Here is a 26,533-nt window from a genome sequence, read left to right on the forward strand (position 1 = left end):
TTGTTAACTGCTTCATTAGAACTGGCTGTGCCTGGCTCTGCTCCTCCTAGCTTATGTTGTATTGATTGGCACATCCCTTCACCTCCCAGAGCCTCAAATTTCTCATCCGCAAAATGGTGGTAATACCAGTCTTGAAAAACATGTTGAGGGATTGGAATACTATTTATGAGTCATTCAGCAGAGTGTCTGCTTGAGCCGTGCTGGGAACTCGGATGATGATGGTCACCTCTAAGTGTTACGGTGAACACTTAGCAGGGTCAAAACTTTCTAAGCTGAAAGCTTTGAGGGAGAAAAACAGAATACAAGTTGTTCCATGACCCTCCATGCATTCAGTATGAGAAGCTAGAATTAGGTATACAGTACTTCCAGCTAAAGTAAAATTTCTTGTCAAAGGGAGCGTGATGGTTTTGGCTTTGAAATGAAGCTCTGTAGGTTCCTCCAGAAATACTTTCCCCTTGGTGTTACAAAAATCTTTTCCTCAGAATCTTTATTTCTTATTCAGAATTGGTTTGATAACTGTGAATACTTCAAACAAACATGTTTTTGATTTGCAAAGCAAGAAAGTTTTTAAACTTCTTTGAGGAAGTTTAGATCTGAGTCCATTTTTAGGGCTTTGTAATGGTATATTTTATTTCATTTTTTATTTTGTCTTTTTAGGGTCATACCCGTGGCATATGAAAGTTCCCAGGCTAGAAGGTTGAATCGGAGCTGTAGCTGTCAGCCTACGCCACAGCCACAGCCACAGCAACGGAGGATCCGAGCTGTGTCTGCGACCTACACGGCAGCTCACGGCAACGCTGGATCCTTAACCCACTGAGCGAGGCCAGGGAACAAATCCGCATCCTCTTGGATACTAGTCAGGTTTGTTACCTCTGTGCCACCATGGGAACTCCTGTAATAGTGTATTTTAGAATTCAGGTTGGTGATAGGATAGGGCTGGAGGATGTTCTTGTGCAGTAGAAATGTTGGATGTAAAGTGTATGATCCCTTTTATTGTTTGTCATGTAGATCTATATGGGAGCAAAACATAATAGGATAAGCCTAGGAAGGATTATTTTTTGTGATATTTCTCTTTTAGGGGCTGTGTGATTTGAAATTTGATTATTTTACTATATTGAGAGGTAGTTGCTCATAAAAAGTATTTTAACTTAAAAGTCTTATAATTAAGAGGATTAGTTGTAACCAAAGGACCAGTTTATATCAGCTTAGCAATGTCTTTTTTTTTTTTTTTTTTTTGCTTTTTAGGGCCATACCTGTGGCATATGGTGGTTCCCAGGCTAAAGGTCTAATTGGAGCTATAGCTGCTGGCCTATGGCACAGGCACAGCAACTCGGAATCTGAGCCACTTCTGCCACCTACACCACAGCTCACTGTAACGCCGGATCCTTAACCCACTGAGCAAGGCCAGGGATCGAACCTGTAACCTTATGTTTCCTAGTCGGATTTGTTTCCACTGTGCCATGATGGGAACTCCAGCTTAGTGATGTCTTATCAAAACTTATTCTAGTAGTTCCCTCCTGGCTTGGCAGGTTAAGGATCTAGTCTTGTCACTGCTGTGGCTCTGATTATAGCTATGGTAAAGGTTCAATCCCTGGCCTGCAGGGAACTTTCAAATGGCGAGGGCATGGCCAACCCTTCCACCTCCCAAAAAAACAACAAAAAACTTACTTATTCTAGGTCCTACATACTCTTGCCTTTTTTTCCTGTACTGTAAGAGCAAATTACATTTTAACATTTTCTATTAGTTTTGCCCAGATAAGCTGAGGGTCTTTGGAAAGATTATATCATCTAAAAAACTTTATATTGGAGAAAGGAAAACAGTTCTGAGTATGTGAGAAAAAGTAATTGTAGCATTAGTTATTACATAATGTAATTTGTAACTAGTCAATGACAGGATTGATGCTGGCATACTAAAGGAAAACTCTCCGTTTGTCTTAAAGCTGATGAATCTATTTAGATATTAGGAAACATCAACAAGTCTTGACTATTGGGGAGTTTAAACACTGGAAGCATCCAGACAATTATTCTGAAAGGATTATCCACTATTGATTATTTTTAATCAATTGGAGATTGTTGAATATGCAGTGTCTGAAAGGTTAGGCTGCAAGCCACAGTGGGTGATGTTACAAAGGCTGGGTCCATAAGATAATGACAGATTATAATACTTTGATTATTGGGAATAAAGTGAGGTTTTTTGGTGACCTCTGATGTAATGCCTGAGTTGTGGTGGTTCCTGATCATTTATATACTTTGGAAGGTAATAAGTAATGTAAAATTTTGAATTTTTGTTGTACATTTTTAGTTATCAACCTCATTTCTCAACCCAGGAAGTTAGAATAATCAATTAATTGTATCCAGAAAATTGGGCCTAAATCAAATAGTAGAAAGAGTGAAAGATCTTTACATCTAAGTTTTATTGTTCATTCAAAATAATAATGTCTAATCCTAAATAAGATTATGTTGAATGTAAATCCTAATGTAGAAAAGTTATCTTGTCACGTTCCTAGAGCTTCCATTTCAGTGAGCTGTAGTATCCGTCAAAAACTTGTAACAATCTGTGCAGTCACCCACCCATCCATATGTGATATCTCCTTTTTCCTGAGGGTCATTTCTAAGGTAAAACCTTGGTGGATTTATATGTGTAGTTAGGAAGGCTAATAAAAATTTGTTTTTAACAGTAGGCCCAAATATTATGTGCTTTTTTGTTTCCAAAAAATGTAAACTATTTTGAAAAATTTAAATCTGTGAACACTTGAAAAGGTCTTTAACACAAGCATCAAAACATGTTTGAATTAGAATCTAGCAAGAATGAATTATTAGAAACTCTTTACCCGAGTCCATATACCTATAAAATGGATTTGGAGAAATTAATTTATTTATTTTAAATTTTTTATTTTTGTCTTTTTTAGGGCTGCACCTATGGCATAATGGATGTTCCCGGGCTAGGGGTTGAATCGGAGCTGTAGCTGCTGGCCTACACCACAGCCACAGCAACATGGGATCCAAGCCATGTCTGCGATCTGCACCACAGCTCACGGAAACACCAGATCCTTAACCCCCTGTGTGAGGCCAGGGATTGAACCTGTGTCCTTATGGGTGCTAGTCAGATTCATTTCCACTGAGCCATGACAGGAACTCTGGATTTGGAGAAATTTAAAAATGTCTTCCTAAAAGCAATCTTAGGGAAATTGAGTTACCACAATTTTTTTCCTGGAAAATGAAAAAAATTTTTTTTTTTAAAAAAGCCACGCCTGGAGTTCCTGTCATAGTTCAGTGGTTAACAAACCTGACTAGTGTCCATGAGGTCACAGGTTTGATCCCTGGCCTTGCTCAGTGGGTTAAGGATGTGGTGTTGCCATGAGCTGTGGTGTAGGCTGGCAGCTGCAGCTCCAATTCGACCCCTGGCCTGGGAACCTGGGAACCTCCATGTGCCGTGGGCGCGGCCCTAAAAAGGCAAAAAGACAAGACAAAAAAAAAAAAGCAGGGTCCCTTAAAGTTAATCTCACATTATGATTTATTCAGTTACATTGAGGTTGACCTGAAGTCATAGCACATGGGAAACAATATAGACTATTGGTTTTTCCAAGTACTTATCATGAATTATTTTCCTTTATTAAGTTTAGTGCTGTATTGCAAACTTGACTGATACCCAGCATTTGTTAGACTGTTCTTTATTTTCAGTTGTAGTCTTGAAGATACTTATGCTGAATGCTGTGGTTGAATTTGTCTTTTTTGTAGGACAGCTTTTGCATGTGTGAATGATTCTTTTGAGAGCATATTTATAGTATGGATGTTTAGAAGGAAGTAATGATAATGGATACAGATGTGATTTAATCAGATTTTTGCAAATATAATATCTGTAGGTTTGGTAGTAGTCAACAACCCAAGAAGATGATTAACTCTGATAGAAAAAGCAGATCTGTATACATTTTTGTGCCTTTTTTTTTTTTTTTTTTTTTTTTTTTTTTTTTTGGCAAAGTCTATGGCATGTGGAAGTTCCCGGGCCAGAGATCTAACCTGAGCCACAGCAGTAATTCAAGATAAAGCAGTGGCAACACTAAATCCTTAACTGGTAGGCCACCAGGGGACTCCTTTATGATTTTTTTAAGATCAAATTAATTTTCAGCATTACAGCTGTATAACTGTACCTGTCTTTGAAAATGTGTTCTCATGTTAGCTTTTTTAAAAACTTTTTCTTCTATGTTTCCAACATGTTTATTATATACTTTGCTAGAAATAACATGTATTGGATGTATTAGGTTCTTTATCCAGAATATTAGTATTTTTTAAGTAAAGTTATATTTGATACTGTCATTACGCTTTTTCTGCCACTATAAACACTATTTGCCTGCTACTACTTTTTTTAATATTTTTATGGTTGCATCTGCAGCATATGGGATTTCCTGGGCCGGGGATTGAATCTGAGCCGTAGCAGTGACTTACACTGCAGCTGTGGCAGTGCTGGATTCTTGACCCACTACAGCTGGCAGGGATCGAACCCATGCCTCTGCAGTGATCTGAGCTTTTGCAGTTGGATTCTTAACCCACTGAGTCACAGTAGGAACTCCTACTACTTTTAAATTAATGCCAAAACCATTTATTTGTTATCCAAACTTCAGATTCCAGTTCAAATTCTGTGAAATTATTAAATATTTAATATTTCATATACAGTGAATTTGTATTACTGTCCTTTGGAGCAGTAATACTTAACTCTTACCAGTTACTGAGTTTAACATTAATTTTTTTCATGAAGTCAAGGTAGTAATTCTTCAGTTCTTATTTCCGAATATTTTTTTGTATTACCACTGCAATTAACATGAGTTGGAACTATGTGGGTTCACTTACGTGCAGAATTTTTTTTTTACTAATACATACTAGTACAGTACTACATGATCTGGGCTTGGTTGAAGCTGAGGATGTGAACGTGTAGATATGAAGGGCCACCTGTAAAGTTACATGTGGATTTTTGGCTGCAGGGATCAGCGCCCATAAACTTTGCGTTGTTCAAGGGTTAGCAATGTTTAGTTTATTATTCAAGTCAAATTCCAAGATGTTTCTCTTTAATCATTATGTTAAATACACGATTACCTCCTACTTCTGCTCAAGTCTTATTTTATCTCTTTCTAACGCTGTTGTTTTTAACATAAGGAATTATTAGATAAAGGAAGTATATATGTACATAGTTGTTGCGTAATGGAATTACTCGAGACTAAAAATGTATTTTTTTTGGCTGTGCCTGCAGCATGTGGAAGTTTCTGGGCCAGCGATTGAACCCACGCCCCAGCAGCTACCCAAGCTGCTGCAGTGACACTGCTGGATCCTTAACCTGCTGTGCCACAAGAGAACTCTAATAAATATATTTCTCTTATTGGGGAATTGTGACATGCTTTTCTTTAGTTTATACTTCAGTGTATTCAAAGTACTAGGTTTTTATACACTAGCAGATTTTTTTAAAAGCTTAGTTTTGGGATACTAAGCACATTTTAATTTCAAAGAGTACTTGTTTGGAATATGTAATAAATGCATGTGGTTAAAAAGTTTAAGCATTATAGGAAGTTATACGGTTACTTCAGTTCTTCGGCGGTAACCATGTTTGATCTGTTTGTAGTGTATATCCTTCAGAGATCTTATGTATGTAGTCAAGGGTATTATTTTAAAAGCACTAATTTCTTAAGATGAATATCTTGAGTTTTTAATGCCAAAAGGCTTACTTATGCTATACCACTTGAGATCTTGATTATAAATGTAATAATCTTGTGGAATTTGAAAACAAACATAAAACTTGTAATTCTGGCCTTAGAATATTGATTTTAAAGGCCTGTCAAGCCTTTATTGACTTAAATGATTATATTTTGTTTGGAACGTGTGATTAGCCAGTTATATATTCATCCTTGTAATATGATGAGCCTGTTCTCCACCCTTTGAATAGCTAAATGGTATTAATGATAGTGAATTATTGAACAGAAAATATAATTAGCACATCAAAACTGATTTCATAGAGTCAGTTGCTATAGTTGGAGGCAAATATAAAAAGAACTGATTAAAGAAAAATATTAAGTATATACATATTAATGTAGGTAGCAAGTAGATATTGAAAAAATTCTGGTTGTGGTATTCAAAAGTGTGAAGTTTGAGCATTACTAAACTAAAGAATGTTATTAATTCTGGTTGACTTGTGTTGCGCAGGATGTATTAAAAGCTTTTTTGGGGAGTTCCCATTGTGGTTCAGCAGGTTACAGACCCGACTAGTATCCATGTGGATGCAGGTTCGATCCTTTGCTGTGCTCAGTGGGTTAAGGATCCAGTGTTGCCAGTGAGCTGTGGTGTAGGTCACAGACATGGCTTGGATCCTTCATTGCTGTGGTTGTAGGCCCACAGCTGCAGTTCCAATTCGACACCTAGCCTCGGAACATCCATATGCCACAGATGCAGCCCTTAAAAAAAAGCTGCTTTTTTTCAATTCTGTATAGTTGTAAAAGTGTTAGTATTATGACCAATAAAGTTTTGGTTGTGAATTGCATTCTAAGATACTTTTTGAAGTAAGCTTAAAGTAGAAGAATATTTAATATTCATGTTTGTATATTTTATATTTGTTCAGAGGCTGATTTTTGACAAATTATGAAAGGAGGTGTCAAAAAAAGTTCCTAAATAATGTGAGGAGGTTTATCCTATTTTAGACATTTGTTGTTACCTCCTTATTATCTATGGTAATAGAGGAAAATAGGATAGATAATGTAGGCTTTATTTCATACTCACTGTTTATGTGCATTTTTACAGAGATGTAAGTAAAGGGAACCTAAAGCTCTAGTTTTGAACTTAACCATTACAAAATTTGGGTAGCAGTCTTGCTAGGTACTTGTCCAATATATGCATGAGAACCTTTAGTGAAGTAGTACTTATTTCTCAGGACTAATCCTTTTCATCTCTTTACATTTTTGCTTGTTGTCACTGTAATTTGCTTAAAAAGCAAGTTTTAGATTTAAAAAAGCACAGGCTGTTTCTGGAAGTTTTTTATTTTTCTTGCTAGGTAATAGACTTCTAGCCTAGAAGTATAATGTTACACATCTTTTTTTTTTTTTGTCTTTTTAGGGCTGCACGTGCAGCATATGGAGATTCCTAGGCTAGAGGTCAAACCAGAGCTGCAGCTTCCAGCCTGTGCCCCAGCCATAGCAATGCCAGATCCGAGCCACATCTGCGACCTACGCCACAGCTCACGGCAGTGCCGTATCCTTAACCCACTGAATGGGGATTGAACTCAAATCCTCATGGATACTAGTGGTTCGTTACTGCTCAGCCACAACGGGAACTCCTATAATGTTATACATCTTAACATCTTTTTTGTTGCTTTCTTTTTGCCATGGCTTTCCCGGCACATAGCAAAATAGCTAGACAGTAATAGATGTGGGTTAGTTGAAGATGCTGTTGTCACGGGAGAGAGCCAGAGAGTGCATCTTGGGTGCTTGTTTTCCCTGCCATGGGCCCTTGGCTATCCTTAAGGGATTGTTTAAAGCACTGGCATCATGGTGGAGCATGGTGGCGCGGAAAGAAAACTTGAGCTCTTTGGTAGCCACTAAAAAATCTCCTGAATTCTCAGGACTGCCTTCCTTTTGCTTCAGAAGATAATAAGGCATATTTAATTCCTTTGCCCTCTCTCTCTACATTTGAAATTTCTTGGTTAAAACTAAACATTCTGCTTCTGAGAACTTGGGTTAGTGTTACTGGGGAAATTAGCTTTATTTTTACATTATCAAAACTCTTTGTTAGTTTTAACATTTAAACATTTAACATTAAAATAGTTTTAACTTTTTTTTTTTTTTTTTTTTTGTCTTTTTGCTATTTCTTGGGCCGCTCCCGCGGCATATGGAGGTTCCCAGGCTAGGGGTCCAATTGGAGCTGTAGCCACTGGCCTACACCAGAGCCACAGCAACGCAGGATCCGAGCCGTGTCTGCAACCTACACCACAGCTCACGGCAACGCCGGATCGTTAACCCACTGAGCAAGGGCAGGGACCGAACCCGCAACCTCATGGTTCCTAGTCGTATGCGTTAACCACTGCGCCACGACGGGAACTCCAGTTTTAACATTTTTTAAAGCATTTTCTTTGAAAAAATGAAATTGGTTTTAGTTGGTAAGATCTACTTTAATTGTATTTAAATTTTCTTAATGAGGTTTTATGCCTTAATTTAATTAACACCAGAATAATGTTAAATTATTGAGAGAACTTAATGAAAGCTTTTATATTTATCTTTAGTCAAACTCTTTTTTTTTACCTGAGACTTTTGACCAGTAGTAAAGTCAGATTTGCTAAATGACAAGATTTTTATTAATAAGTATTTCTAGAGGTAGAATATACTTTGCACTGTATCCTCAGTTAAATGTGTAGATTCTTTATGCCATGAACCCGTTCCCTGTGAGTGGGAAAAAAAAATGTGTTTGATTCTGCCAATGGCAAAAGTAAACTTTTAGTCCCTCTACTGGCTGCCTTTGTCATAGCAGAACTTAAAATTTTTTTTTCTTTTCAACTCTTATAACTAAGGTATTTATGACCAAGACGAATTTTGAGAGACATTCTAATATGAACTGTCCCCAAATTGAGTCACTTTATAAACATTTGGCGTAAAAATGTAAAACAGTGACTCTTAAATATAAAGATTTGAGAATTATTAAGTTGCAGAGGCTTAGCACTGAATAGCTAATAATAATTATATTACAGTGATTGAATCATAACTTTGAGATTCTTGAAATGTTAAATTTTTTTGTAAAACATGAAAAAAATCTGGATACTGGTAGACAAACAAAAATGTGTTTTAGTTTGCTGGGTAGAGATAATGTCAGAGAAAGATGCCCATTGTTGATGTTTCTGCCAAGAGTAAATGTACTACAAAAGGCAGAGGAGGAACTGCCCAAAACTGTATATAAAAAAACTTAATTTTTGCAAGATAGTCTGGTCATTTTCTAAAGTTGATTTAGAAATTTATGCTTAGAGAAATGTTAATCCAATTATTTTTATATAGAAGTAGGGGTAATTTTTCTCTGAAGAAATAGAAAACCTCCTTTTGTGTATAAATTACATTCTTTAAATCATTATTCTAATTTTTTAAAGATTTTTTATTACAGTTGATTTATAATGTTCTGTTAATTTCTGCTGTACAGCAAAGTGACCACACACACACACACACACACACACACACACACTCTTTTTCTTTTTCTCACATTATCCCCCATCATGTTCCATCACAACATTCTATTCTTTTTTTTTTTTTTTTTTTTTTTTGCTCTTTAGGGCCACACCTGTAGCATATGGAGGTTCCCAGGCTAGGAGTCTAGTCAGAGCTACAGCTGCCGGCCTACACCACAGCCACAGCAACGCCAGATCCGAGCCACGTCTCTGACCTACGCCACAGCTCATGGCAACGCCGGATCCTTAACCCACTGAGCAAAGCCAGGAATCAAACTTGCAACCTCATGGTTCCTAGTCGGATTCGTTTCCACTGTGCCACAACGGGAACTCCACATTATTCTAATTTTTATCATAACTAATACTGTTACTTAGTGTGATTCTTAACTAAATTCTTTCGTCTTAGGAAGGGGTCTTAAGCACATTAGGGTTAAGTGGTTAAATAGGTGAAATGATAATGGCCATATTTTTCTTTACCTTTTTCTGTCTTTGATCTTTATCTGTTTTTCCCCAAATTTAAAGTCATTAAAAGAGTTCCTTGGTGGCTCAGTGTGTTGCGGATCCAGCATTGTCACTGCTGTGGCATGGGTTTAATTGCTGGCCTGGCATGGGTTTAATTGCTGGCCTGGGAACTTCTGCATTTTGCTATCATGGTCAATAAGTAAATAAAGTTATTAAAATGTTATTTTATATTTCTGTATATACTATCTAAAAGTTAATTGAAGTAGCATAGTTTTCAAAAGTAAGTAATACAAATAGCATTTTGTTTTACTGTGTTTTTGTTGGGGGAATAGTATATTGATTTACATATAGAAATATTGGTAGGTAGGATATCATAGAGCAACAAGAAATCAAGGAATGGAATAGTCCTCCTGTAGATAATTTCACTGCAATCCAGTTATAATATCGGGCATTGTCATGTGAATATGGCACAATCCAAGTTGGTGTAGGGATTGAATCTAAGAGAATTTAGCTGCTACCGCAAGACCTTTGGATGCTGCACAAAGACCATGTGATTTATAGTTGGAATCAGGTGTCGGTTTTTTGTTTGTTTTTTGTTTTACAGTAGTTTTGAAGATACTAGGATATCTTGATTTTCTTTGTCTCCTTTTGCCCATTTTTGAGCTAAAATGGTATTTGTGGTGGCCAGGAGGGGAGAGTTATTGTTATATGTGCATAGGTACATACATTTATTATGTATGAGAGTAGAAATTACGTATCATATACCTAACACAGTGTTTGATGTGAGGTAACCACTCAGTAACTGTTTGAATGACAAACAGGAGAGAATGGGCAAGGGACACCTGGACAGATGTTGGATTGAGGTGGTGTACCCTTGTGACCTAGCAAATCATGAATTATTAATTTTAGGAAGCACTTATTTATATTGAGGTAAAGGCAACATCGATGTTTTTTGAAGCTCGTTGAAGTTTGAATAATTCTATTAGGCTATACTCAGTATATCAATAAATATTTCAGTGTCCAGTGCTTAAGTATTTTGAGCTCAGCATGAGGAAGAATTGTAACATGATCCTTGCCTTTGGTGTAGTCACACACATGAAACAATAGCAGAGAGTACAAAATGGTATGTATTTTTTTAAGTGTGTAGTGAAGGAGCTCCCACTGTGGTGCAATGGGTTAAGAACCAGCTGCAGTGGCTCCGGTTGTTACGGAGGTATGGTTTTGATACCTGGGTTAAACAGGTTAAACGATCTGTCTGGTGTTGCTGTAGCTGTGGCTAGGATTCATTTCCTAGCCCAGAATCTCCACAGTGCCATGGGCGTGTCCATTAAAAAAAAAAAAATGTGGTAAAAATGTGTAACAAAATTTACTGTCTGAACCATTTTTAAGTGTCGAGTTAAGTAGTGTTAATTATATTCACATTGTTGTGCGAGGTATTATATATTTAAATTGAGGAGTTCCCAGTGTGGCTTAGCAGGTTAAGAACCCAACTAGTATTTGTGAGGATGTGGGATTCCTCAGTGGGTTAAGGATCCTAGATGTGGCTCGGATCTGGTGTTGCTGTGGTTGTGGCATAGGCCTCAGCTGCAGTTCCAATTTGACAGGTATATATATTCATAAAATAAATGGAAAATAATGTGAGGAGAGGATAAATGCTTTTGGGAAGTGGTGTTCAAAATGTACTGCATGAAGCCAGTCTGAATCCACAGTTTTATTCGAGGAAATGTATATTTAAGTTTGAAAACTACCACTTTCAGAATTTGGAGAAGGAAAGGGGTAAATTATTCAACCAGAGTAATCAGGAAAGGTTTCATGGCGGAAGAGGAAGACTTAAATTGAGCCTTAAGGACTGATTAGAAATTGGATGGGTTGTGGGCAGGAAAAAGGAAAAACATAGTTGAGGGAACGCCTTCAAAGCTCAGAGCTTGGGAATGAACATTGCCTATTTCTAGATTGATGAGAAGACCTGCATTATAAGAATTTGTTGTTTATGTTGAAGGTGAATGGTGTGAGAGGCAAAGCAGTGTGTAAGGAAATGTTTCCCTAAATATGTCCCATCTACCATCAGTGTTGTAGAGGAAGAAGGGAAGGGAAATTCAGGTTTTTTTCCTGCAAGGCCCCAGTAACATTTGAATGTGACTGTGCATTTAAAAGCTGCTGAGGTTATATCCAACATAATTTAATTTTATTTGACCAAAATGTTCTCTGTTTGGAACCATTGTTTCTTGGACACTAGTTTGCAAAATGTATGTGCCACTTACATACACTTAAACTTGCTTGGCTTGATCAAGAAATTTAATATATCAGATATCCCCCTGCTCCCACTTTATGATTGGTTATAATCATAATTAGTGTGTGAAAAGTGTAGACTCATTCATCAGCCATGGAGTATGTGCTATAGTCTGCTAATGATGGAGAGTTATGTGAGTTTAAAGGAAGGTTATGGAAGCATAGAGTATTACATGCCCCTAACCCTTCTGCATCCTTGCTGTTACAAATATGGTCAGCGGACATTAGCATCTCCAAGCCTGCGGTCTTATTAGAAGTGTGAAATTTTAGTCTTTGCCCAAGACCTACTAAACCAGAACCTGCATTTTATTAAGATCTCCATGTGATTCATAGGCACATCAAGAATTGTCATATGCTCTTCTACATCATATCCAGCAAAACTTTGTTTTGTCCTGTCTTGAACACTGTCGGTAGCAGAGAATTTGATATCTTTGATTTAACAAAATGTGTTACCTAGTACTCATAGAATGACTGGGCCAGAGATTTGAATGGAAGTTACTGAATTTATTTCACCTTAGCTATAGAGCATTTGAAAGTTCTCTGCCACTGTATTCCATTGCCTTTGCTGCTATTATTTTTGTACTTGTCTCACCAAGCAATTTCTTTAAGTAGTTATCCTTATTTTAATTTTTCATATTGGACTGTTGTTGAATTTTGCTAAGCTCTGAGTAGGCCTAGTGTTTCTGTAGAACCAGCTCTTAGCACGCTTCCATCTGTATACCTAGTCACTTGGTTAGGTACTTTGATAACAGGTATAGATTGCAGAGTAAATATTCACCTACTGTTTTTCCTTCCTTTTTAAGAAGTTCCTAAAAAGGTACTTATTATTTTAATTTTTAATGTGTAGCTTTGTCAAATTATTAGAATTGGGCTTTAGAGTTTCTTTTAAGAAATTAAATGCTTTAGTTAGTTATTTATAGACTCTCTAAAAATGAATACAATACAAAGATGTAGATGTGAAAAATCCCTTTTTACTCTTTCTATTCCTAACCTACTTCACGTTTAACCTCTGTTTAGTTTACATTTCATCTTAAACGTTGTTTTAAAGTTCAAAAGCTATATGCTATATGTAAAATTTAAAAACAAGAAAGGGGGATTTATATACTGTTCTTAAAATTGTGTTTTTTGACTTTAGGGAAGAAACCCTTTTTTTTTGGAGCCAGCAATAATTATTACAATTACTGATGGGAGCAAGTTGACTACTACCAGTGGAGTCCAGGATGAGGTAAGATATATTTGTATTAGCATGGATTATGCAAATACAGTTGAAAAGTTTTTATTTGTATATGCATTGTAGGATATTGAACACCTTCAATAGATTCTCTCTCTGATTATTTGATATAGTCTAGAGTCGTGTGGCTCCTAGCACTCATTTACCTTCTGTTGTTTGTAGCAATGGTCTCTAAATTTTCTTGAATAGGAATCCCTTCTGTGACAAATTTTGGAGCCTACCCCATCCCAATTATATGTGTATTTTTGAGTTAATGTGACGGCCGTAGTGTCAGTTCATATAGTAAATTTAGTAAAACGAATTTTTAGTTTCAGGCTAAAAAATGGAGACAACATTCTAATAATTTCTTCCCATATTTGAGTAGGTAGTCACATGTACTCCACTGTGGAGACTCTAGACAGAGTACAGCAAAGTCAAGAGGAGGTTAAGACTAGGAAAAGTAAAGTTTTTTGGACATTTTAATTCTAAGTCAAATACAGTGTAAGTACTTTATAGCTAACTTTACATATTCTATACCAGCATGCATTGTGTGTGGTGTGAGTGCAGTAGATTTATTTTAACTTTAAGCTGTTTTTATTGTAGTATTTGAACTACTCTTGAACATTATACTTGTGTATTAAAATATATTGATATAGGAAGGAGATGGTTACACCACTTTCTTTGCTTGTGTTTGATTTAGAATCTTAATTTTAATTCTTACTGTTTTTACACAGGCTTTGATTAAGTAGGAAAAGTGTAGTTTTTACGTTTAGTAGTTTTTAGAAATACTTTTCATTTGTGTGACATTGTGGAATGCCAATTGGATATGGAGTTAGGACATGTGGGTTCTAGTCTTTGCTCAGTCCCTTCCTAGCAGTGAAGATTGTACCAGTTACCTAACTTCTTTAAATCTCCATCCTTGTCCATGAAATAAAGATGATAATTCTTGTCTTACCTCATAGGGTTGTTAGAAGACTGATATGTAATCATGTATATGAAAGTGCTTGGTAGGCTGTAACGAAAAGAACACTGTATTGTTGTATCAGGAGGCATGGGAGCTAGTAAAGAATTGTTACTGCCTGATCTTGACTTGGCAGCAAGAGAGCCAGAATTGTTTTGTTGAGTGGTTGATATTAAAGGAAATTCAGGATATAATTTATGAAGAGGCAGTTGAAAAGTTTAGGTAGATTAAAATTCATAATTAAATAATTTATAGTCTGTACATAATTAGAAGTCTTGGAAGACTCAGTGGCTGAACTTAATGGGTTTGGGGGCTTTTCTGAACCTAGTTGATATATATAGACAGTTATATCCTGCCACTGTCAGGAACAGATAAACATTGATTATATACATGAATAAGCAATATGTTGCTTAACTTTATTTTGTTTTTATGGACGGATCCACGATGTATGGAAGTTCCCAGGCCAGGGGCTTGAATCCAAGCCGCAGCTAAGCTTATGATGTGGCTGCAGCAATGCAAGATCCTTTAACCCACTGCACTAGGCCGGGGATCTAACCTACACCTCTGCAGCGACTGAGCCACTACAGTTGGAGTCTTAAACCCTAGTGCCACAGATGGTGCTTATGTTGCTTATCTAAATTTGAAGCTCTTAAATTGATTTGTCCCACTTTTCCTTTTGAAAAATTTGAGTGAGAGAAAGATTGAGGTGTCAATAATCAGGTCAGAAATACTAATAATGATTTTGTTTTGTATTTGTAATGACTGTAAAGGTATTTCTGTTTACATTTTATATTTATACTTACATGAAATATTCCTACATGTCAGATTATCTGTTCAGCATACTCTGTCTTGGCACCTTTGCGGAAAAGACCTTTGGGGTACAATATATTTTGTTCCCATACATCTGAATCTGCTTTGTTTCTAATACTTGTTTTGTAAGACCTCCTTGAGCTTTAAAAAATATCTTGACATATACATGGATGTTGGAATGGCTCACTTTTCTTCTTAGGTCCTTGAGAAAAATATTGGAGAAGTAGACCTAAAACTCCTCGCTAGTAAGGTTGGGAAGATTTCCCTATGGGCCAGGATCTTACTTTTTAGTTCTCGTATATCTTCTGTGATATTTAGCATAGTACTGAGAACAGAGTTTACATTAAAAAAAATTATTATTATAGATACTGTTGTGTTGAGTCTGTAGTCATCAAGATCAAAATTGATCACTATTGCTTCTTAACTGAGGTAGAAGATTCATTTGTTATTAGGCAAAGTTTTATTTGGGGTGTATAGTTGGAACATAGGTCCGTGAGTTGTTTGGGGTTTCAAGTTTAGGAGTTTGATCCTCTGCATGTTTGGTTTTTAATGTCTCAACAATACTCATTTTGTGGGCCAGAGAATGTACCCTAAATGTGTATATTGTGGAAGCCTAATTTTAGCTGAAATGTGAGATACTGGTCTCTTCTAGCCCAAATAATTACAGTTGTGTGATTCATTTTGAGGAGAATTATCAATTTATAAAAAGCATAAAGATGCTTTTTAGTTTGCTTGTGTGTGTGTATGTACCCCTGCGTGGTACATATGATCTATATTGTCATACTTTCTACTAGGAAATAACAAGCAGAGTTTTGGCTTTATGTCTCTTTCTCTTCTGTTCTCTTAATCTTCGTCTTTGGCAAAACTTGATTCTTTTTAAAGATTTGTTGGGTGAGTGATTATGTTGATGATTTCCACATTAGTACATATGTAGTGTGTATAATTCTTGACTGGCTGTGACTGCTATTGATGTGACCTGCTACTGTTTATGGAGTTGGGCACCCCACCCATACAAGACCCTTTGTTCAGTAATTACGTTATCTCACATAGTATATTTTACCTGTTCTGCTAGTGCTGTTTTGTGGGAATAAGTATTCCTGCTGCTTTGAAATCATCCTCATGGAATATAAGGAAACATGGAGCTCCTCTAGTATTTTTTTATTTTACAAATAAGGAAATTGAGATCCAGGGAGAGAAAAAGATTTGCTCAAGGTTACAACATTTATTATTGCCAAAACCTGATTAGAATTGATCTGAGTTCTGAAGACATCCTAGCCCCTCAAGACCCAGTGCCCTTGTCTTTCTGTTTGATTCTATTTTTGTCTGTTCATGAAATTTACATTCGACTTACCTGATTTCTTATTGGGCTACTTCCCCTTTCTATACAGTTGTGACATAGGTATTATGTTCTTATTCATTCAGTATCCCTTAAATGACTATTATGGCCATGGCGTTTCTAGACAGTGAAGATAATGGAGATGAATAAGGTGAATTTCTGGTTCTCAAATTCACAGTGTTATGGGGAAGGATTGCCTGTTAAGTGGTTTTATGAATGATAAAAGAGAGATACACACTGAGTGTATGAGAGGACTAAAGAGGCGGAGGGGAAGGTCAGTATACCTATCTTGGGCATAGGTCAAACCAAGTGTAATAGGAATTTTTATAGTCATTTTAATTTTGATTAATTTCAAAGATCTTGTGGATGATTTGGTATAGGATGTGCTTCATAGATTATATCTGTGAAAGTTATAAAGAAACCTGGTACAAAGTTGTTTTAGGCCTAGAAAATAGTTAATGGAAAAAATTGGTGCTGTAGTGCCTCTTGACCTGGCTAAATTTGCACAGGCCAGTTTGATGTAATTTCTTATAACTTTCTTATCAAAATAATACAGGAATACCATTTCCTCTATGACAGGTCGTCATTTAGCAGTGTATTTGGAGTTAGAAGAGAAGCAGCTTGTATTGTGGACAGAAATCTTGAGCTGTATACAATCATTCTGCCTTAATTCATGATTTTAATTCTCTTTTTTGGCCTTATTGTCTCATTGTTTGAGTTGCTCATGAGTGTGTTTCTAGTGTAGTGTGTTTGGTGAAATCTGTAGGACTTTTGATGATTGCTTGTGATAGAAAAATATGTGTGTATTTTTTGCCTTTTTTTCTCTTTCAATGTAGTTATGTGATAAAACCGGTTTGCGTTTTTTTTCGCTCATGAGATATGAATTAGATGGGACTTTGAATTCTAATACACAAGAAGTTTCTGTTTCTTATTTCCATAATCATCGTCTTTGTTGTTGATAAGCATACTTGTGGCCAAAAACTCACAGTACCATTCATCATGTTATATTACCAGTGTATCAGATATTTTGGTAGACTTACCAAATAGAGTTACTGAAAAAGATTATTTCTGGTTTTTATTGCCTGCAAAGATCTTCTAATACTTCTTTGCAGTGGAAAACTATTTCGTGCTATGATTCCAGGAATATGTGGCTAACTATATTGCTCAATAAAGTAGCCAGAAGAAATCCTGCCAGTACCTTCTTGGTGCTGAATGACATTCCAGGATCGTGTAGCAGTTATTTTTCTCTTCCTTGAAAGTGCTAATAGTAGTGTTATCTTTCAAATATTGAGATTTGCTGAAGACTCTTTCTGCGTCTCTTTATCAATGTTGTGATTGTCCTGAAGGCTAACGTGTGCAGTCAAAAGAACCTAGTGGCTTTTGAGATTAAAAGCTTTGCTTTCTTATGAGCTTTCCCACCTTTTTAAGAGAAACTAGGACAACTGCTTTCATAACTTTTTGGAAGATGTTCAGGAAAGGCATGTGTTTGTAGAGAGAGAATGTCTGAGTAACCTTAACTGTGTGTTCAAGTGGCTCAACTTGCCACTTCTCAAAAGGTGATGCAGAAGTCCCATCAGTCTGTGAGATGTGGTTTGGTATTAGTAATTTTTCTGGATCATTCTGGGCAGTGCAAATGGTTTCACCTCTTACAAGGATAATCTATAATTAGGATCTATAATTAGGATCTTCATGATCCATACTGATTAAAAAATCCAGAACTTTAAAATGTTTCTAGTATCTGAAGTAATTCAGAAACCATCTCTCCCCTGTAAAATGTTTTTATTTCACTAAAATCACCAAAAATATGTGCCAAAAAGCTGTCAAAACATTTTTTTTTTTCCTTTTTTGGCTGTCCTGCTGCATATGGATTTCCCCAGCCAAGCATCAGATGGTTGTGACCTACACTGCCAGCTGCTGTGGCAATGCAGGATCCTTTACCCACTGTACTGGGCTGAGGAACAAACCTGAGTCCCGGCATTCTGGAGACGACTGCTGATCCTGTTGTGCCTCAGTGGGAACTCCGGTCAAAACTATTTTTATTGTTTATGCAAAGATTTTTAAACATATTTAAAATTGTTTCCCAGTACGCTTAGAATTTTGTCTTTATTTAATTTTTTTAAAAAGACCTCTAGGGAATCTTGAGGGATGTCATTGTAGTTTGACAGAATGTATTAAACAAATCTGTGTGTAAATGCATTTCTGAGGTTTTATCCTTAACCCTCAGTAGTGCTGCCTTTGCATCTTGGATATTACTAGGGGCTCAGTAGCGTTACCAAGATTAGCTCCTGTCTTACTGATAGTGATTCACATGTTCTAAACATGTATAGAACATTACTGCTTATGTTAGTCTCTATCAGTTTGACTTTCCAAGAACATTTACTAAGAATTTGTTGGATATAGGTAATTTGCATTTTTTTCACACATGTATTTGACCCTGACCTCTCAATCCCTGGATTTATCACCTCTTGGTGTGCTATAGAAATATATTTATCTGCAATTATTAGTATTTGAAAATTTGTAATTATAATAAAAATGCATAATTAAAAGGTTGATGATATATTTCAATTTAATATCTATAGTGAATTTTCTGCAGATCAAATTTGCAATACTCTTTTTGAGTATACCTTTTTTCAAGGTCATGTGCAAAGAAAATCTTTTAAGGATTGCCTCTAGACCAATGCTATAATAGAAGAATTACAAAGGAAGGCTGGCTGATCACTCTTGTGAGGCTGTATGGCTACAATTACTAATCTGTTATCTAGAATTCTGTGTTAAGATACATAGAAATGGTTTTTATGGGGAAGCAACTTCGCCCTGCATTTATTAGCTTGTCAGAACCAGTAAGCAATGAAATATTGCACATTTAAGGAAAATTTCATTTAGAGGTATTTCTATTACTTGTCTGATTCTAGCTCTTCCATATATAAACTACTGTGATATTTAGAAAAGTAGTTTTCACATGGCTGCATCAAAATCACCTGGTATTTTATAAAATATAATGCCACATTTCTAATTCTGGGAATTTTTGTTCTGTTGATCTGAACAGGAACCTGGGAATCTATTTTTGAAAGTGTCCCAGTTGATTCTGATAACACACAGTCAGGTTTGGAAACACAGCTGAACTACAAATATATATATTTTTTAAAACTATAAAAAATGCATGTGAAAATGAACAACTTGAACAAAACAAAGCAGTTTTTAACTTAAAAGGCCAGCAGTATGTCTTTTTAAGATAAAAATTAGGAGTTCCCATCGTGGTGCAGTGGTTAACGAATCTGACTAGGAACCATGAGGTTGCGGGTTCGGTCCCTGGCCTTGTTCAGTGGGTTAACGATCCGGCTTTGCCAGTGAGCTGTGGTGTAGGTTGCAGACGCGGCTCGGATCCCGTGTTGCTGTGGCTTTGGCTTTGGTGTAGGCCGGGGGCTGCAGCTCTGATTCGACCCCTAGCCTGGGAACCTCCATATGCCGCAGGAGCGGCCCAAGAAATGGCAAAAAGACAAAAAAAAAAAAAAAAAAAAAAAAATTCTTGACCTTTAGAATTATTAGACTTGGGACTGAGTATCCAAGGGATATGGAATAGGTCTTCTGTGAATATTTTTTATTGCATTCGATGTGACTTAGAATCAGTTATTGGATAGCCCTAAAATATTAACTTCTGTGCCGACTCCAGTCTACCTGTAGTTCCTGCTGTGGTGTGCTGTATTGACGAGGACTCTTAGACTCTTGAGAATGAGATGGGGTGGAGGAGGAAAGGGTAAATAAGGGGGAGTAATTAATTCATATTATCTGTGCTGTGCTTGCTATATCTGACTTAGGAATTTTTATCAAAAGGACTACAGAGTATCCTGTTATACCTTAATTCCTGACTTGAATGTTCATAACTAGCATTATTTAAAAAAAAATATATATATATATATAAAGAATTGGTGACAGTTACACTTAATTTCTGCTTTCTAGAGAGTTGCTGCTAACATACTCTTCCATATGAATTGTCCCAATTTTGAATACTTAAAGTATATTTTAGATTGATTCAGCAATTTTTTGTGTGTGATTCATAGTGACTATGTACAAGAATAATGGCACACCATACATTTCTATCTAGTACTGCTATATTCTAGGTACTGGGGGGACAATGATGGAATTAAAATTAAGCAAGGCTTTTGCCCCTATAAAACATGTTATTTTGAAGATAGGGAAGTAAATAAAATAAGCTTTTTGTGTGTTTGTTTTTTTAGGGCTGTACCCGTGGCATATGGAAGTTCCCAGGTGAGAGGTCAAATTGGAGCTGCAGCTGCCGGCCTACACCACAGCCACAGCAACGTGGAATCAAAGCTGCGTCTGCAACCTATACCACAGCTCACGGCAATCTTAAGCCGCTGAGCGAGGCCAGGGATCGAATCTGCATCCTCCTGGATACTAGTTGGATTTTGTTACCAATGAGCCACGACGGGAACTCCCTAAATAAGCATTTTTAATGCTCTGAGATCAATCTCATGGCACAAATAAAGAGAGAAGCTAAGTTTTGAGGGATGAGAAGGGATTGAGCCATAACATTTCAGAAAGAAGGAACAGCATATACAAGTATAAAGGCATGAAAACAGTGCATTGGGAGGCTGTAAACTATATGAGCACAGTTATATGTAATTATAATAAAAATGCATAATTGAAAGAAGTTGATGATGTATTTCAATTTAATATCTACAGTGCATTTTCAGCAGTCCACATTTTTGAGTATGCCTTTAGTGCAGGTAGGAGGAAGGGACTTGAAATGTAGCTTGAGGCGGGATGATACCACCTAAGGAGACTGGACATCATCCTATTAACACTGGCAGAGGAGGTATTGAAAGTTTTAAGTAGGTGAGTTACATGATCAGATTTGCATTTTAGTAAGTGTACTCTGCCAGCAGCATGAAAGAAGATAGATTTGAAAGATGGGTAAATTGGTAAGGATTAGCAAACAACATACAACCACCCAGGAGAAACAGGCTGTGCTAAAACTAAGCCAGTGCTGGCTAGGCAGGTGGAAATCTGACAGATGTAGTCAGCAGGTATGTTAGGCATCCCTGTGCTCAGGGATGGTACGGGAGACGAAAGCAAAGTATCGGACAGGGCTGCTGACCCCAGGGTTCGGGTCTGGGTTCAGAGATTCTGTGGATTCTCTGCAGTGGTATCCAGACATGGTCTAGATGTGTATGCACGTGTTCCTGGGGGACAGAGGTCTAGAGCTCTACTCATATTCTCAGAAAGTAAAAACAAAACAAATCGAAAATATTGTTTACTAGTACCCACAGTCCACTAGTATTTTGAGGTTTCCACCTTAGTAGTCTGTGTGGCTGTTGGTAGTGGTAACTGAAAGGGGAATATTGGAAAAGTAGCAGAAAAGAATATAAAATAATTGATGGAGTATCATTATTTTTAGGGTACAAATATATTAAAGGAGTTATAAGCAAACTTTTTTGCCTTTTAACAGTATGTCTTGGAAAAAGTATTTTGTATTTAAAAACAGAGAAAAAGTGAAATTTTATCTCTGGATCCTGATAGAATTTTTATTTTGAAGCAGATTAAATCAATAAATTGTTAAGTAATCTTACCATTTATTATCAGATCTATAAATTTTTTTTGTTTGTTTTAAGGCCATGATGTGAACATCTTACAGTGCTTTTTTTTTTCTTTTGTTGTCTTTTTGCCTTTTCTGGGGCTGCTCCCGCGGCATATGGAGATTCCCAGGCTAGGGGTCTAATCGGAGCTGTAGCTGCCAACCTATGCCAGAGCCACAGCAACGCCAGATCCGAGCCGCGTCTGCAACCTACACCACAGCTCACGGCAATGCTGGATCCTTAACCCACTGGGTGAGGCCAGGGATCGAACCCACAACCTCATGGTTCCTAGTCGGATTCGTGAACCACTGCGCCACGACGGGAACTCCAACAGTGCTTATTTTAAAGAAGTGTAAAAACTGAAATTCAGAGTGTTAGAACAAGAGCATTGTGTGTGTGTGTGTGGCGGGGGGTATACCTTTGTAGTAGTGTCAAGTCATTTAGAGAGGATGCAAGTGTAATTTCTTTTCTCTTCATCAGTATGTAATTTATAGGTAGTAGTAGATTGCCTTTGACTGCATGGCAGTTTTCTGCCAGTTAAACTCAGTTCAGGTCAGTCTATTAGATATATTTCAGATGACAACTTGAAAGTATGAAAGAGCTGAGTACTTGATCTCCTGATGAGTCACACTTACCTGGGCCTTAGGTTGTTTGTCTTTTATAAGTACCTTTATTATATTCTTTATGATATTATTTAGCTGTGTTGCATAATAGTATTTTATGTAACTTCCTCTTTGAATTGCTCTTTGCAGATGTAATACAGTAGATACACAGTTTTTTTATGTTTGTGTTTTTGGAATAAACGTTGTGCAGTGACTGGAACTATGATCTTTACATCAAGGCAAGGCTACATTTTGATCTAGACAAGGCTATTTTGGTATATTTTTCCCCACGTTCTGTCTTTTCAGGTTGAATTACTGATTTTTTCCCCCTTTGTTTTGTTTGTTGTGGTTTTGATGTTCTTTTTCCTTTCAGCTAAAGGAGCAATCCAGTGGTTTTCAAGAAGTGCCAAAGTGCACTGACGGTCTCATGATGACTGGTGCCTCAGGGAGGGTCATGATTCCTGGATACAGGATCGACCTGATCCTGGATGTCACTTCAAGCAGTCAGATCGTGGGGAAAAGCCTTGTCTAATGGCTAGCCTTCCTCAAAAGTCTGATGCTAGTCATCTCGGAAGGCCTCAGAGAAAGCCTTGAAGGTGAGCAGAGTAGAGTGTAGTTCTCTCTGGGGGCTGTGACTATTTGTTGGAGAATATGATGCAACACAGAATGACAACCCTAACTTGACAAATCTAGGTTCAATTGGTAAATTAACTTTAGCTTATAAATTTATTGAGGATGGTGATCAGAACCTGACTTTTAAGTTACTAGGAATTTGGTATTAGGCCTTTCAGAACCTTAGATTAGTATCTGTTTGTCTTACATGGAAACAGTATATCACAACTAAGGGACGTTTTAGTTACAGAACTGCATCATGTTAAGTACTGATGGATTTAAAAAAATGTAGTGAGGTGCTCTCTTAGTTTATATATTTGTCATATATTGATTATATATCAGACAATTGGGCTTTAGAATTTGGAAGGACACACTGGCATTTGATTATTACAGAGATTTTTAAAAAAACATAGTGGCTTCTGAAGAGGTTTGGGTTTATGTAACACACATTTTATTACATTCAACTTAAAGGATATTAGGACTCTCTGCATCATTTGCCTAACATTTTTAGTCCCATGAAAAGATTCTTTAGAGATGTTTTGAGCATTTTGGTATGGGAGAGGTTTAATTCTAAGGTTTTTTCTGTGTGCTTTGAAGCACTTACAGAACCTAGTTGTTCATAAAATAATCTTGATTGCTAAATTTTCATGTAAACTCTAAAATTTGTCTACCCTAAGTAAGACTTGCTCGGTTTCTTTTTTTTTTTTGTCCATGCCTGTGGCATGTGGAAGTTCCTAGTCCAAGGATCAAACCCATGCCACAGCAGCGACCTGAGCCAGAAGAGAACTCTTAGGTTTTTTGATTTAAAAAATTGGAAAAAAAAGAAAATTGAGTCACCTATATTAGTCAAAAAATAATATGGGCATGTACCATACCCAGTGTATGTACATTTTTACATTTAGAAATTATATATAATCAGTGCTGTATTAATAATAGAAAATATATACAAAAATAGAAATTTTTAAAAGATGAGATGAAAACACTTATATAAAGAGAGTTGTGGTATTTTCTCCTTCTTTACCCCTGCCGTCATGCATCATGATGTGTCTTGGGTTGGCAAACTCTTTTTAAAGGGCCAGATAGTAAATATTTTAGGCTTTTCAGCCCATGGTCTCTGTTGGAACCACTCAATTCTGCTGTGGTAGGCTAAAAGCAGCCCCAGACAATACGTTAATCAAATGAGCATGGCTGTTTTCAGTACATTTTTTTTTACTGAAACATGCTGTGGGCTGGATTTGACCGGAGGGCCATAAGTTGCAGACTCCTGGAGTATACTTTGTTTGCAGACCACTGCCCTAGACATTCCAGTTGTTATGCTACGTCTGTTAGGTCCTTTCACCATCAGTTTTGGAGTGCAGTTGATCTTCCTTAATGAAATGAGGGGATGAATATTAGTAGTCAGAATTTATTATTTAATTGGACTTACTTTGAACTTACTTATTTATAAACACCAGAAATGTTCAGACACAAGGTTAGGTACTGGGATGAGTTTGGCAAGAGAGATAGGTAAACAGTTAAGGATTTTGTTAGAAGTAAGATGATTATGGCACAAGCTGCTGAGAAAGTGAGGTTGGCACTGGTAAACGATGTCTTACACTGGACTTCAAAATTAATGCAGGTTTGTGAAGCAGATGAGTTCAAAGACACGAAGGTGATAGAGCATGGGAGAACTCTGTACTCAGTACGGGCTGTTGGCAGAGTGTTCAAGAAGGAAGCAGCAGGGAGTGAGACTGGACATACCAGCATGGCCCATAGGATGTGCTCTGCCAAGGAACTTATATATAGGTTGATGGTAACCATTGAAGAGGTTTTAGCTGAGGAAAACATGATCAGATTTGGATTTTAGAAAGATAGTGGCAATAGAATGGAATATACAAGGAGTAAATATTTTTGGCAACTTTTTTTTTAATCTTGTAAAATAGGACACACATTGTGGGTCATTTTATACCAGATTAAAACGAAAAAATTTGGAATACTATTTAGCAACAAAAAAGGAATGAACCATTGACGTGCTACAATGTGGATGGACCTCCAAAATATTATGCTAAATGCAAAAGACTGTATATGATTCTGTTTTTTTTTTTGTGGAATGTCCGTTGCCTGGGAATAGTGGTTGCCTGGGAATAGACTGGGGCCTGACTGCAAATGGGCAGAAGGCATCTTTTTACAGTGTTGGAAACCTACAACTCTGTAAATTTCCTGAAAATAATTGCATTGGACACTTTTTAAAATGGGTAAATTTTATGGTAGGTAATTATATCTCAATAAAGTTGTTAAAGAGTTGGAAGGACCTCACTTTTGAAATTTGTTGGGGTAAAACATATTGTGGATTGCCAAGCAATTACTCTTTCCTCTGAACAAATACTGATCTTAAGCTACTAGAAGCAGAAAGCAACAACAAAAATCAGTGCTTTTCCTCCTAAACTTAAAGGATAGGTATAACTGTAGGAATTACCAACTAAATAAATCAAGTTGTTACAAAGTTTTTAGAATTCACTTTGACTTGAAAAATTTCTGAATTTGGAGTTCCCTTCGTGACTCAGAGGAAACCAATCCGACTAGGAACCATGAGGTTGTGGGTTCAATCCCTGGTCTTGCTCAGTGGCTTAAGGGTCCCATGTTGTGAGCTGTGGTGTAGGTCACAGGAGTAGCTGTCGTAGACCCACAGCTGTGGCTCGATTCCACCCCTAGAGTAGGAACCTCCCTATGCTGTGGGTACGGCCCTAAAAAGCAAAAAAAAAAAAAAATCTTAATTTTTCTTTTTTAATTAAATATCATATGAAGGAAACCTTCTTAAATGAAATATTGGATAATATTCAAAAGCTAGAAATATACTTCCTTTTTTTTAAGGAAATAATTGCTCAATAAAGAACTTAAAGTATGATGATATAAAATTTATGAATTGTTTCCTCAATCTTAACCTTCATAGAAAATAAGTACAAAGCAGTTGGAAAATAGTTTCGCTCAATAAATATTTATTGAGGGCCTACTATGTGCTAGGCACAGTTTCTTAGAAAGAGATTATGGAAGATTCTTACTATGTTACTTTTACAAGGTAATTTTGCACCTCACTTAATTCCTGATTCTGTGAGAGTGAGGAAAATGAGTCTTATTTAGTATAGTTGATTCCCAAGTAAGAGGCAGAGTTAGACTTGACCTTGGTTTTTGTTTTTACTTCAAGTCCATTGTTCTTCACACTCTAGTGTGGGATTTAAAAAATGAAGATAACCTCCCTTTAAAGCCCCCAACAGCAGAGTTCTGCATAAGGATAACATAGATCAACAGATAAAATCGAGAGTCCAGAAACAATTGATGGTCAATCAATTTTCAAAAATGGAGACAAGATAGTTTAATGGGGAAAGAGTGATCTTTTCAAGCAGCAGCACTGGATAACTGAATAGCCACATGCAAGAGAGTGAAGTTGGACTCCTACATGATGCCATATGCAAAAATGAAATCAAAATGGGAGGATAGCT

The 26,533-nt window shown here is 36.7% G+C and overlaps 1 protein-coding gene across 5 annotated transcripts in view; it reads left to right on the top strand.

Moving 5' to 3' along the window:
* The window catches only part of INTS6 (integrator complex subunit 6), a 90,217-nt gene that overhangs the window by 10,321 nt on the left and 53,363 nt on the right, over positions 1-26,533 (top strand). For 4 of the 5 annotated variants that reach the window (XM_021065287.2, XM_021065288.2, XM_084981601.1 and 1 more), the window contains one exon: positions 13,065-13,154. In XM_021065287.2, the coding sequence (XP_020920946.1) occupies positions 13,065-13,154 (90 nt within the window). Of the gene's footprint in view, positions 1-13,064; positions 13,155-22,818; positions 23,042-26,533 lie in introns of those variants that run through there. The other variant, XM_084981603.1, reaches the window with a different exon arrangement.

Source organism: Sus scrofa, chromosome 11, assembly GCF_054392235.1.
Source record: "Sus scrofa isolate SSC_HxYL_T2T_F1_AM1 chromosome 11, Sscrofa_HxYL_maternal_Yorkshire_Landrace_v2.0, whole genome shotgun sequence".
NCBI lineage: Eukaryota > Metazoa > Chordata > Mammalia > Artiodactyla > Suidae > Sus > Sus scrofa.